Source organism: Clarias gariepinus, chromosome 6 (genome assembly GCF_024256425.1).
Source record: "Clarias gariepinus isolate MV-2021 ecotype Netherlands chromosome 6, CGAR_prim_01v2, whole genome shotgun sequence".
NCBI classification, from domain to species: Eukaryota; Metazoa; Chordata; class Actinopteri; order Siluriformes; family Clariidae; genus Clarias; species Clarias gariepinus.
Window position 1 is genome coordinate 1,172,685 of NC_071105.1, and position 13,038 is coordinate 1,185,722.

Genomic DNA, 13,038 nt, shown 5'->3' on the forward strand with positions numbered 1-13,038 from the left:
CAAGTTGCCAGGGTCTTATGGGATAGGTACTTCTGGGTTTATGGCCTTCCAGAACGAATTCATAGTGACCAAGGGCCATGTTTTAAAAGCAAGTTGATTCGAGAGCTTCTAAGGGTTTCTGGGGTGCACAAGTCACATACAACGCCTTATCACCCGATGGGTAATGGGAGCGTGGAACGCTTTAACAGAACCCTTGGAAATATGATACGAGTTTTGTCACCAGATGTGAAAAGAGATTGGCCTAGACGCCTACAGACACTGACTTTTCTGTAAAACTGCACAATACATAAAACGACGGGTTACGCCCCCTTTTATTTGATGTTTGGGCGCGTGCCTCGTCTGCCCATTGATGCTCTTTTTCGTTCAGTTTTAAATGATCCAGCTGTAACCAGCTGTGACAAGTTTGTGACCACTTTAGTCAAAGATCTGAAAGAAGCACAGTTTATTGCACAAAAACATGTGACAAAAGAACAGAAAAGGCATGCAGAGCTGTACAACCAGAGAGTGAAAGGACTAGATATCGGAATAGGTGATCAAGTGCTCTTGGCAAATAAAACCGAAAGGGGAAAAAGGAAAGTGGCTGACAGGTGGGAGTCGACAGTTTATACTGTTGTGGATCGTAAACCAGACACTCATACTTACAGGATCTGTAATCCATCTACTGGTCAGGAAAAAGTGGTTCATCGAAACCTGTTGATGCTAGTAAATTTCCTACCAGTAAATGTAGAGAACTCCCTGTCTGGTCACCTTTCAGAGGCATCCAAGTCTTGTCAGAGTCTGCCTTCAGTCCTTTCATCGTGTGCAGTGGAGGATGGATCTTTGGGAAGAGACGCAGGACTGTCAGAGTATGTGGAGGATGGCTGCAGTAGTGTTACGATGGAAGGATCAGTAATGGCAGGAAGCAAGTCGCTATCAAGATGTGATGATGTTGGCATTGGCCATGAGAACGATTCTGTGTCAGTCCAGGACTCTGGTGCCAGAGAAAGAACTATTGGTTGGGTTTCGGACCTGCCTGACAGATGCGTTCAAAGCGAGTCTGATCGAACCCTAAGTGGAATTCTGCCGGTTCCCTCAACTAAGGTCACTACTGCTGCAGCAGAAAGTCACCAATCTGAATCGCCAAGAGATGTAAGACTGTCTGCGTCTGGTGACATTGGAAGTGACAGGTCAGATTCGCATGATTCAGAAGCAGAGACGATTCTGTCTGCCCAGCCGCACTTACAGGCTTCTGCTAATACATATGCAGCTGACACTAGGAATGCACCATCAAGTACTAGCGCAGTCAGACAGGTCAGGACTCGTTTTGGTCGCATTATTAGACCTGTTGACAGGTTAATACATGTTATGTCAGCACAAGATATGGTTAAGGACACAAAACATAGTGTTCAAGCTGTTTGTAAGTCAGTACTTAGGGCCTTTTCTGCTTAGATGTCATATTTGATTTCATGTCTCTTAGTATGTTAGTTTGAAATTTGTTTAAATAGTATTTTATTATTAAGTTTGGTTTAAAAAAAAAAAAAAATCTATAAAATGTTAAGCAAGGTTAAGAATGGAAGGATGTTGTGGAATGTATGTAGATGTTCTACTGTCAGTGGCTGGTGGGGGAGCTTGGCGCTACTCTCCTATCACTTCATCCTTATGGGATAATTGTATTTTTAACAATAGGAACTCCTTTCATGTTGTGTACTTCTTTACTGAGAACTAAGGAGATATTCTGTTACCACTCCACTTATGATACATTTATTTTATGTAATTCAGAGGGGGTGGATGTAACATGGTAAAAAAAGAGAAAAAAAAAGAAGATTTAATTTAAAGAGTAAAGAATCTTGTGTGAATTTCATAAAATAAAGGTTTTGGTTGTATATTTGTTGGTGTATGAATGCTCCCCTCCAGTGGCTGTTAATGGTACTGCGGATGTAGTATTTTGGCCCTCTTTTCTTTCCGTACCTCAGCAGAACTGAGTATCAACGCTGTGGTCATGTGTATAACTGCAGTCCATTGTCAGCCAACCTGTTTTGTACCTCTTTATCTGTTAAAAAGAACTGAGTATCAACGCTGTGGATTTGAGTTGCACTGCTGTGGATAAAGAGGAGTTAAAGAGATCCCACGTGTGAGCGTGTCTTTCCACATCCGTTACATAAACAGCACTATGTTTCAGCCTGTGTAGCGGAATCATAGGATAGAATATCATAGGAAGTAGAAGCCTATTTAGGACTGAGCCACTGTTAGCCGAGTGTAACTTACCTTAAGCATTACAAAATATTGGAATGTAAAGATAATTAGTGGAGTCGGAGAGCTCAGCTCATCAATCAGCAATACTGCAGCACGGCTTCTTCTGCTTCTGGGAATGTGTGGAGGAACACTTTTATTCTTTTATTCATATTTATTTCTTATTTGTAAAATTTAACTCTCTTTTAGGGTCAATGGCAGTCGTATAATGCATTTCACTACATTTCGTACTGTGTATGTTTGTGTATGTGACAAATAAAATTTGAATTTGAACGATTGAAACGCTCAAAGTGACAACTACTGGAGGATTAGTGCACTCACATGGAAATTTTAAATGATACAGTGGAACCTTGGATTACAAGCGTAATTCGTTCCGGAAGTGGGCTCATATTTCAAAACACTCGTAAACCAAATAGATATATAATAGAAACTCAAATTATTCGTTCCAAAGCCCCCAAAATAAATATATAAAAATAATTAACACAAAATATAAAGTAAAAATAAAACAAAACAATCTGTAATTTACCTTTAAAAAAAGTAAAAATAAATCCTGAAAAATAAGTGTTTCCGTGACGCTTGGCGTCAAAACAAGAAGCACATGCGTGATACATGATACTCGGTACTCGTAAACCGAGATTTGTTCGTTTTCCAAGTCAAAATTTATTAAAAATCTTTGTTCGTCTTGCAGAACACTCACAAACCTCATTATTCGCAATCCGAGGTTTCACTGTAGTTAGGTTTTTTTCAGTCTGTCTTAGGCTATGTTCACATTACACTCCTAAAGTAAGACTTAAATTTTTAGGCTAATGTAAACCAGATCTTTTTACAAATTTTTTAAAAGGGCTGTCTGTATGCGAAAATATATATATATTTTTCAGATCGGATCCGAGTCACTTTTATATGTGGCCCTGGATCAGATATGCACACACCTCACCCTCTGGTGCTTCTTATTGGAGCCCCCTTTCACCCTCTCTTCAGATCATGCCTTGCTTCAGGAGATCACTTGTTGGTATCTGATGCCAATGATCTGGGGTTGCTTCAGTTGTTTAGGTCTAGGCTCAGCTACGTTATGTGGCAATAAAATGAAATCAGCTGGCAACCTGAATGTACTGAATGAGAACAAGAATAACCCTTTCACAACATCTAGACAAGTGAAGAAGACTATTGAGAAGGTAGACATGTTATTGTCAAGTGATGGCTTTGTGAAGCAAATACAGTTGCTTTCCAACAAGGTGCAAACCACTTGTAACACTCAAGAACAGAGAGGTCAGATAAGACTCTGCTAGAAATCTTTGTCAGAGTTTTTCTTTAGTGTTCCATTAACCTTTAAACCAAAGCAACTTCATGCCAAGACGTCAGATGCCTAAACGTAAATACTTCCATACAGATAAACTACTGAGCATTTAGGAAAAAAACCTTGAAAGGATTTACTATACAAAACAAAATAATGATCCACAATGTACATGAAGTACAAACAAAGAAAACTTAAAAGCAAAAAATTCCTCCCACACTTTCCGAATTTACTAATGTTGATAACATTATATAAATAATTATAAAATATTATTAAAGTAACATTGTTTAATACAATAACATGATTTTATAAAGCATCCACGCATTTACACATTTTTTAAATACCCAATTCAATTATAACTTTTACATTTAAAACATGTTTATACACAATTAATGAATCGTTGAACACTTGTTCAAATAAAATCTAATCATGATCTGATCTAAGTAATGTAACTCTTGCAATATGAACTAAAATCAAAATTAAACATCACCATGATATATAGCATCACCTATCAAAGAAATAGTACTCACTACACTTTTAAATGCAATTAAGTGTTAATTTACCATAATTATTTTTAACAATACATACAACTTCTAACCCTTTTAAAGTTTTCCTAAAGGCACCAGAATATTTTACAAAAAGGGGGGGGGGGGGGGATGTTATTGAATATAGCCAAAAAAAAAAAAAAAAAAGGCATTTTGGGAATAAATTTCAGCAGTGGTGTTTCAAACGGTTAAGGCTGTAAGTTACTGATTGAAGGGGTGGGGGTCAACTGTGGAGCCCATGAGCAAGGCCATTACCTCCATCAGCTCTACGGAACGCTATATCCTGGCTGACCCCAGCTTCCTAACTGAGATATGTGAAAAAACTATTTCACTGTTCTTTAAGGTACATGTGATGAAAAATGTATTATTATTATTATTATTATTATTAATTGCATGACCATAAGTGATTTTTTTTTTATCTGAAGTGGTAAAAATAAGCATTTGGGATTAAATCCTGCTAGCATTAGAACAGAGGGTATATACGGGTAGTGCTTCTTTATTTTTAATTGTGTGAATAAGCCCTAAAAAAGATCTTTATGTCCTAAAACCCTTGCCACACTCAGCATGGTGATACACTGCTGCCAGTGTGAATGCACTGGTGACTCTGGAATCTATCCTTTCGGGTAAAACCCTTCCCACAGTCTAAGCACTGATATGGCTTCTCTCCAGTGTGAAGAAGCTGGTGCTGCTTGAGGCTGCTTAATTTACTAAAACACTTCACACACACTGAGCAGTAATAGGGTTTTTCCCCAGTGTGAACACGTTGGTGTGTTTGGAGTATGGTCTTTCGATTAAACGTCATTCCACATTCTGCACACTGGTACGGTCTCTCTCCTGTGTGAATTCGCTGATGATTTGTCAGATCACTTTTCATAGTAAAACTCATACTACACTGCAAGCACTGATATGGCTTCTCTCCTGTGTGAATGCGCTGGTGTCTTATGAGAACACTACTAGTAGTAAAACTCTTCCCACACTGCAAGCACTGGTATGGCTTCTCTCCTGTGTGAATGCGCTGGTGTATTGAGAGACTATGTTTCATAGCAAAACCTTTCCCACACTGTGAGCACTTATATGGCTTCTCTCCTGTATGAGAGCGCTGATGTGTTTTGAGAATACTGCTTGTAACAAAACTCTTTCCACAGTGTAAGCACTGATGCGGCTTGTGTCCTGTGTGAACGTGCTGGTGGTCTTTAAGTTGAGTATTTGTAAGGAAACGCTTGCCACAATCTGAGCACTGGTACGGTTTCTCTCCTGTGTGAATTCGCTGGTGTTCTTTGAGTTTAGCATTCTCCCTAAATCTCTTCCCACAAAATGTGCACTGATATGGCTTCTCTCCTGTGTGAAGAAGCTGGTGTCGTTTGAGTTTAGCATTCTCCGTAAAACTCTTCCCACAGTGTGAGCACTGATACGGCTTCTCTCCTGTGTGAAGAAGCTGGTGTCGTTTCAGTTTAGCATTTTTCATAAAACCCCTCCCACAGTCTGTGCACTGATACGGCTTCTCTCCTGTGTGAAGAAGCTGGTGTCGTTTGAGCTTGGTTAGAGTACTAAAGCTCTTCCCACACTCTGAGCAGTTATAGGGTTTCTCTCCAGTGTGAATACATTGGTGTAACTGGAGTCGATTGAAAGTTTTCTCACATTCCAAACACTGATATGATTTTTCTCCTGTGTGGCTGGACTGCTGGTTTTGGAGGTATCTCTGGCTATTAAAATTCTTGCCACACCCTGAGCACTGGTACGGCATTTGGAGAGTAAACCTTTGTGTAAAACTCATGTCACAATCTGAGCAATGATCTGTGTGAACAAGCTGGGGTTTGTTAAGATTAACCTTTAAGATAAAATTCTTCCCACACTGTAAGCACTGGTGTGACTTTTCTCCTCTATGAATATACTGGTGTTGTTGTACATCATCACTCATTCCACATTCTGGGCATTGATATAAATTTTGTCTTGTGTGAAATTGCTGTTGGTTTTTAAGATTTCTTGATTCACTTAAACTTTCCCCACTGAGTCTGTGAGAGGTGTTAGTGTGGAAAGTACCAAATAAACTTTGGGGACTGGAGCTCTCTATAGGCATCGGAACTTCTAATATTATCTCTTCTGATTTCATCAAAGCTGGATTTCCTGTGGAGTGAAATATAACATATGAATGAAAACAGACTACAGAAGACAGGACACCACTCACTGGTAACAGAAAAATAATAAAAGATAAATAAACACTGAAATTCAGAGCTACTCAAAATGCTTTTGTTTGGAAACTGACTGGTGCATTCTGGAGGGAATTTCTTTTTAAGTGTCATGACATCAAATCACATTGGTTTGTTTAAAATGACTGATTTGGATCAGTCACTGTACCATGTCACACTCCACTGTTTAGTGGAAATGTGCCACATATGTACAGTCGTGGCCAAAAGTTGAGAATGACACAAGTATTAGTTTTCACAAAGTTTGCTGCTAAACTGCTTTTAGATCTTTGTTTCAGTTGTTTCTGTGATGTACTGAAATATAATTACAAGCACTTCATACATGTCAAAGGCTTTTATCGACAATTACATGACATTTATGCAAAGAGTCAGTATTTGCAGTGTTGGCTCTTCTTTTTCAGGACCTCTGCAATTCGACTGGGCATGCTCTCAATCAACTTCTGGGCCAAATCCTGACTGACAGCAACTCATTCTTTCATAATCACTTCTTGGAGTTTGTCAGAATTAGTGGGTTTTTGTTTGTCCACCCGCCTCTTGAGGATTGACCACAAGTTCTCAATGGGATTAAGATTTGGGGAGTTTCCAGGCCATGGGCCCAAAATTTCAACGTTTTGGTCCCCGAGCCACTTCGTTATCACTTTTGCCTTATGGCACGGTGCTCCATCGTGCTGGAAAATGCATTGTTCTTCACCAAACTGTTGTTGGATTGTTGGAAGAAGTTGCTGTTGGAGGGTGTTTTGGTACCATTCCTTATTCATGGCTGTGTTTTTGGGCAAAATTGTGAGTGAGCCCACTCCCTTGGATGAGAAGCAACCCCACACATGAATGGTCTCAGGATGCTTTACTGTTGGCATGACACAGGACTGATGGTAGCACTCACCTTTTCTTCTCCGGACAAGCCTTTTTCCAGAGGCCCCAAACAATCAGAAAGAGGCTTCAGTTCGTTGGAGAATATGACTTTGCCCCAGTCCTCAGCAGTCCGTTCACCATACTTTCTGCAGAAGATCAATCTGTCCCTGATGTTTTTTTTGGAGAGAAGTGGCTTCTTTGCTGCCCTTCTTGACACCAGGCCATCTTCCAAAAGTCTTTGCCTCCCTGTAGGTGCAGATGCGCTCACACCTGCCTGCTGCCATTCCTGAGCAAGCTCTGCACTGGTGGCACTTCGATCCCGCAATCCTCTTTAGGAGACGATCATGGTGCTTGCTGGACTTTCTCAGACGCCCTGAAGCCATCTTAACAAGAATTGAACCTCTTTCTTTGAAGTTCTTGATGCTATAAATTGTTGATTTAGGTGCAATCTTAGTAGCAATAACCTTGTCTGTGAAGCCATTTTTATGCAACGCAATGATGGCTGCACGCGTTTCTTTGCAGGTCACCATGGTTAACAATGGAAGAATTTCAAGCATCACCCTCCTTTTAACATGTAAAGTCCGCCATTCTAACCCTATCAGCCTGACATAATGATCTCCAGCCTTGTGTTCATCAACATTCTCACCTGAGTTAACAAGACGATTACTGAAATGATCTCAGCAGGTCCTTTAATGACAGCAATGAAATGCAGTGGAAAGGTTTTTTTGGGATTAAGTTAATTTTCATGGCAAAGAAGAACAATGCAATTCATCTGATCACTCTTCATAACATTCTGGAGTATATGCAAATTGCTATTATAAAAACTTAAGCAGCAACTTTTCCAATTTCCAATATTTATGTTATTTTCAAAACTTTTGGCCACGACTGTACACCAGACAGTATTAACATTCTGGTCTAGCTTTCATCCAAAAATACCACCTGGGCTAGACTTATTGGAATACCAAATCTTTTACCAAATTCTTTAGAAGATCAGTGGTATGACTATCTAAAAAAAACATGAAAAAAGAGGGAAGGAAATCTTTATTCAATCCCCGGAAATGGCTTTGATGATGTAAGGATTCTTTCAAAAACTCTATAACCATAATACAACACAGGGACTGCCAGCAGATCCTCCATCCACTGACCTACCAGAAAATCTATTTATTAATGGAGAACACACCAAGTCACCGGGAAAGAAATCAAAGCCGTATGCCTACCACCTGAATAGAAGAAAGCCGTCATTGTGCCAATCTCGAAAAAAGCCGATAATCTAAGGTGCAAAAAATATCATTAAATTAATATCCTCTCGATTTTTGGCATGGCTTTGATGAACATCATTCAATGGAGGCATTAGAAATACAAACAAATTTTTTGAGATTTCTTGAATCAATTAAATCACATTCCTTAAATGTGAACACTGTTAATGACTTTTTTCCCCTTCTCTGTGGGCAGTGTAAGTGTTGAAAGTACCATATGAACTTTGGGGACTGCTCAAGCACTCTTTGGGTCCGGGAATTTCTAATTTAGTCTCCTCTGACTTCACCATAGCTGATGTTCCTGTGAAGGAAAATATAACATATGAAGAAAACAGACATCAAAAGACAAGACACCATTCACTGGCAACTAAAAAGTTATGAAAAATCAATGGACGCTCATGGACGTTGAGTGAACTGGTATGTTTAGATGTCCTCCCCACTCTCATTGATCACTCAGGATTGTTGACAGTGAGGTGATCGGTTGCTTTACATCTCAGGAAGCCCTCATGTCTGTGTTTCCTTCTGGCTTTCCCTTTTAGTTATGCTGTTATAGTTAGTCCTGCCGGAGTCTCTGCTTGCACTCTACAGTAAATATACATTTACATTATATGACTGTGACCAGACCTATCTCTATCCTGCTCTTTCTTTTCCCTCTCTCTTCGCTCTCTCTGTCGAGCTACACATGTCGTTCCTGAGCTGCCAGTGATCCAGACTCCCTCTGCCCTCTGGACCTGTCTGACCCATCCTGGTGCCCCGCTTCTGGTTGGTGATCTCGTCACATGGATGCCCCATGTGTCTCTTTGGGATGCGTCTCGTGTCTGGGGATGGTTCTCTCTACCTAGAAGACTGTTCTGGCCTTGACTGGTGTTGGCTGTTTCTCTGAGGACTTGACTGTTCGATAGTTCAGGACTAGAACTTCCTACAAGTCTACCTGAGTTTTTAATAACTAACTGGACTCCATATTAACATCAATTACCATCAAATGTTATACTGAACTGCCTGCCAACTAACACACAGTATGAATGCAGATCAATTCCTGCTCTCTGTTTTACCCAAATGAGGATGGGTTCCCTGTTGAGTCTGGTTCCTCTAAAGGTTTTTTAATACCATCTCAGGGAGTTTTTTCTTGCCACTGTCGCCCTCGGCTTGCTCACCAGGGACAAACTGACAATTTTGATTTATACACATTTAAATTCCATACAAATTTAATAATTCCTTTGATTGTGTAAAGCTGCTTTGGGACAATGCCAATTGTTAAAAGCGCTATACAAATAAAATTAAATTGTATTGAATGAGTCAGGGGGGAAGAGCTGGGAGGGCAGGTTGATTTTAGTAGTCATGATGACAGAGGTTTGATCTGGGACACATAGACCCTCCATAATGGAGAGCAGTGGTGAGTTTGGTGGTGAGTTTGGTGTTGCGTTTGTCAGTAAGAGTTGTTGGTGTGGGAAGTACCTGATGATATTTGGTGAGTACTGGAGATCTCTATGCGTTCCAAATTCTCACATTTAATCTCTTCTGGATTCATCATAGCTGGATCTCTTGATGTTCTTGCTGAGATGAATTAAACACATGGAGGAACGAAGACAGCAGAACTCTTACCTGGATCAAAAAGAAGCAGACATTGTTTAATATTTTCAAACAAACGGTACAGTTTAATTTAACAATCTAAAATTTAGGAGTAGACATGTACTGTTACTGCACTCCAGAGAAAAACGCATCCAACATGGTATCGTCAGGCGAAAGTGAAATGGTTGTTGCTCTTAAGATTAAGTTGAAAAGCCAAAAAACAAAGCTCCAGAGCTGGACAAATTTCTAACTTATGCTGCACAATTAATCTCATACAAATTGAAATGGCGATATAGACCTGTGCAATTTATTACAGGTAATATACATATAATATTGTTACAGATAATTTATGTAGTTTGTCAATAATCTCTTAATGAGATCATTTGTACCATTATTTGCTGTTAGCTTAGTTAAATAATCGCAGTTTAAATCTCAATGACAATGACAACACCGGAAACACGTTCATCATTTCTGAGCATGACGTGATAAGAGCCTTCAAGAGAGTGAACACCAGAAAAGCAGCAGGGCCAGACGGCATCTCAGGTCTAGTCCTTAGAGCCTGCGCAGATTAGCTAGCACCTGTGTTCACAGAGATATTCAACCTCTTCTTAACCTAGTCAGTAATCCCCACATGCTTTAAAGAATCCATCATTGTTCCTGTCCCAAAGAAAACCCATCCTTCTTCCCTCAACGATTATCACCCTGTTGCCCTGACTTCAGTAGTGAAGAAGTGGTTTAAGCGGCTGGTCAGAGACTTCATCATTTCTTTACTACCTGACACACTGGATCCACTGCAGTTTGCATACCATCCAAACCGCTCTATGGATGATACCATCTCTTATCCCCTCCATTTATCAGTCATTTACCTGGACACTAGAAGGAGGAATTATGTCAAAATGCTCTTTGTCGACTACAGCTCAGCATTTAATACTATAATTCCCTCCACACTCACCACCAAGCTGGAGCACCTGGGACTCAGCCAATCTATGTGTCAGTGGATCTCCAACTTCCTAACTGGCAGACCACAGGCAGTAAGGATGGGCAGAAATGTTTCACACTTACCCCCCAGGGTTGTATTCTGAGCCCTCTGCTGTACTTGACTGTGTAGCTACTAACAACTCAACATCATTAAGTTTGCTGATGACACCGTTGTGGTGGGTCTGATGTCTGACAAGAGATTGGAGGGATTAGAAATCTAAAGAACTGGTGGCAAAGGAACAACCGGAGTCTAAGGTGCTTAGGAACTTCTACTCCTGCACCATAGAGAGTATCCTGATGGGAAACATCTCAACCTGGTTCGGGAACAGCACCATGCAGGACAGACGAGATCTACAGAGGATGGTGCAATCAGAGCGCATCAACCGCACTGAGCTATCTAACCTTTAATCGATCTACAACAAACAGTGCTGGACCAAGGCCAGGAAGATCGTGAAAGACCTCAGCCACCCCAACAATGGACAGTTTTGTCTGTTGTGGTCAGGAAAGTGCTTCCGCTCCCTGAGGGCCAACACAAAGAGACTGAGGAGTTTCCTCCCACAGGTTATAAGGAATCTCAATCACAACACCACATAGGACTTAATACTCCGAGCTGCTTTATCACGACCCACTACATTGATCATATGGCACACATGCACATTTTACACACCACAGAACTGTGTACACATTACACACATTTACACGTTACATATGGCACATTTTGCACACCAGAGTAAATTTTAATCGCAATTTTTTAATTGACTTGGGCACAATCCCCGAGCATGGAACAACTGATCAAAATTAACCTGACTTTGGAGTCAAGGATTCGTGGAAACGGTTTCAGGGCCCTAATGGGAAAATGCCCTTAGATAACTAACCCAGTGTAAGTATGTATCCAATGGTGTAAACATTAAAGCACTTTTTGTAAGTCGCTCTGGATAAGAGCGTCTGCCAAATGCCTAAATATAAATATAAATGTAAACTATTGCAGCTGCCAGGTCCTGTCCATACACCTTTAAAATGCATATGTTTATGTGAAAAGATAGTCAACATTCTTAGTCAACCTATTCTCACATAAAGGCTGAATTAAATTATTTCTACTCTGTACTTAGACTACCAGATGTTGTAGTTTGACCAGCAGGGTGCTGTACAGCCTTTGGCTAGTATGCGTCAGGAACTATTGAAATAAGAAAGACTACAAGTTCTGATAACAAAGAATATTGTATGAATTGTAAAGAATGTAGTAAATACAACTACACACAACTTCTTCATGAGGAGAGTAAAAATTGTAGGGGGGGGGGGGGGGGGATTCACAAACAGATATAGTGAAATGTTCACACTGCTGCAAATGGCATCTCTCCAGCTTGTATGGTACCAAAGCTCTTTGCTTTTAAAACATTCTGATGACATCTTAAAAAGTGTAAATTAGGAGAAAATGTTTAATGTTTTTTTTATATGCACTAAAAGCAGCAGGGGGCGCTCTATGTGGCGATGCAACTGGCATAAATCTCACACTTGCGGTGTAGGAGCTAATGTTATTATATTTTGAAATGTTTACGTGTTAGATGAAGGTTTTATCCAAAGTGCTAAAAAATAATAATAGTTATAGTCTTGACATCAGGTAGTGATTAAGATACAGGTGCTGGACTGCTTTAACACTTATGGTTTAAAATTTATTCAAAATAGTTATAGGAAGCTAGCGATGTAACTTTATTCATTTATTGAACTTTATTTCGTTTTGAATAAAAATATTAAATGAATCATTAAAAAAAAACCTGAACTAGAACGCTCACAATGAGGTTTCACACGGGCGGTGTCCCAAATCGGTCCTGATTGTATACCTAGTGCCCTACAGAGTGTGTGTGAGGTAAACAGCACTATGTTCTAGTGCCCTACAGTGTGTGAGGTAAACAGCACTATGTTCCAGCCTGTGTAGCGCACTAGCATAGGAAGTAGAAGCCCATTTAGGACTGAGCCACTGTTAGCCGAGTGTAACTTACCTTGAGCTTTACAGCAGAACGCAGTTAACCACCTCAAATACACCCACAACGGATCAGATGGAACTGTGGGGGTAAAACCCTGTCAGAAATATTTTCATTATTATTATTATTTTATTTTTT

General features: G+C 40.0%; 1 protein-coding gene across 2 annotated transcripts; it reads right to left on the reverse strand.

The window, feature by feature from the left end:
• Positions 1 to 4,316: 4,316 nt before the first annotated feature.
• Positions 4,317 to 13,038, reverse strand: LOC128526238 (zinc finger protein 501-like). Of its 2 annotated transcripts, none has more exons than XM_053497866.1 (4): positions 12,919 to 13,038; positions 9,830 to 9,976; positions 8,589 to 8,675; positions 4,317 to 6,189 (listed from the first exon to the last, which is right to left on the reverse strand). In XM_053497866.1, the coding sequence occupies exons 2-4, from the start codon at positions 9,903 to 9,905 to the stop codon at positions 4,625 to 4,627; spliced, it is 1,728 nt and encodes a 575-aa protein (XP_053353841.1). In that variant the 5' UTR covers positions 9,906 to 9,976; positions 12,919 to 13,038; the 3' UTR covers positions 4,317 to 4,624. The 2 variants fall into 2 exon arrangements, with proteins under 2 accessions (XP_053353841.1, XP_053353842.1); XM_053497867.1 differs by lacking the exon at positions 12,919 to 13,038 and adding an exon at positions 8,336 to 8,388 and having other exon boundaries at positions 9,830 to 9,851.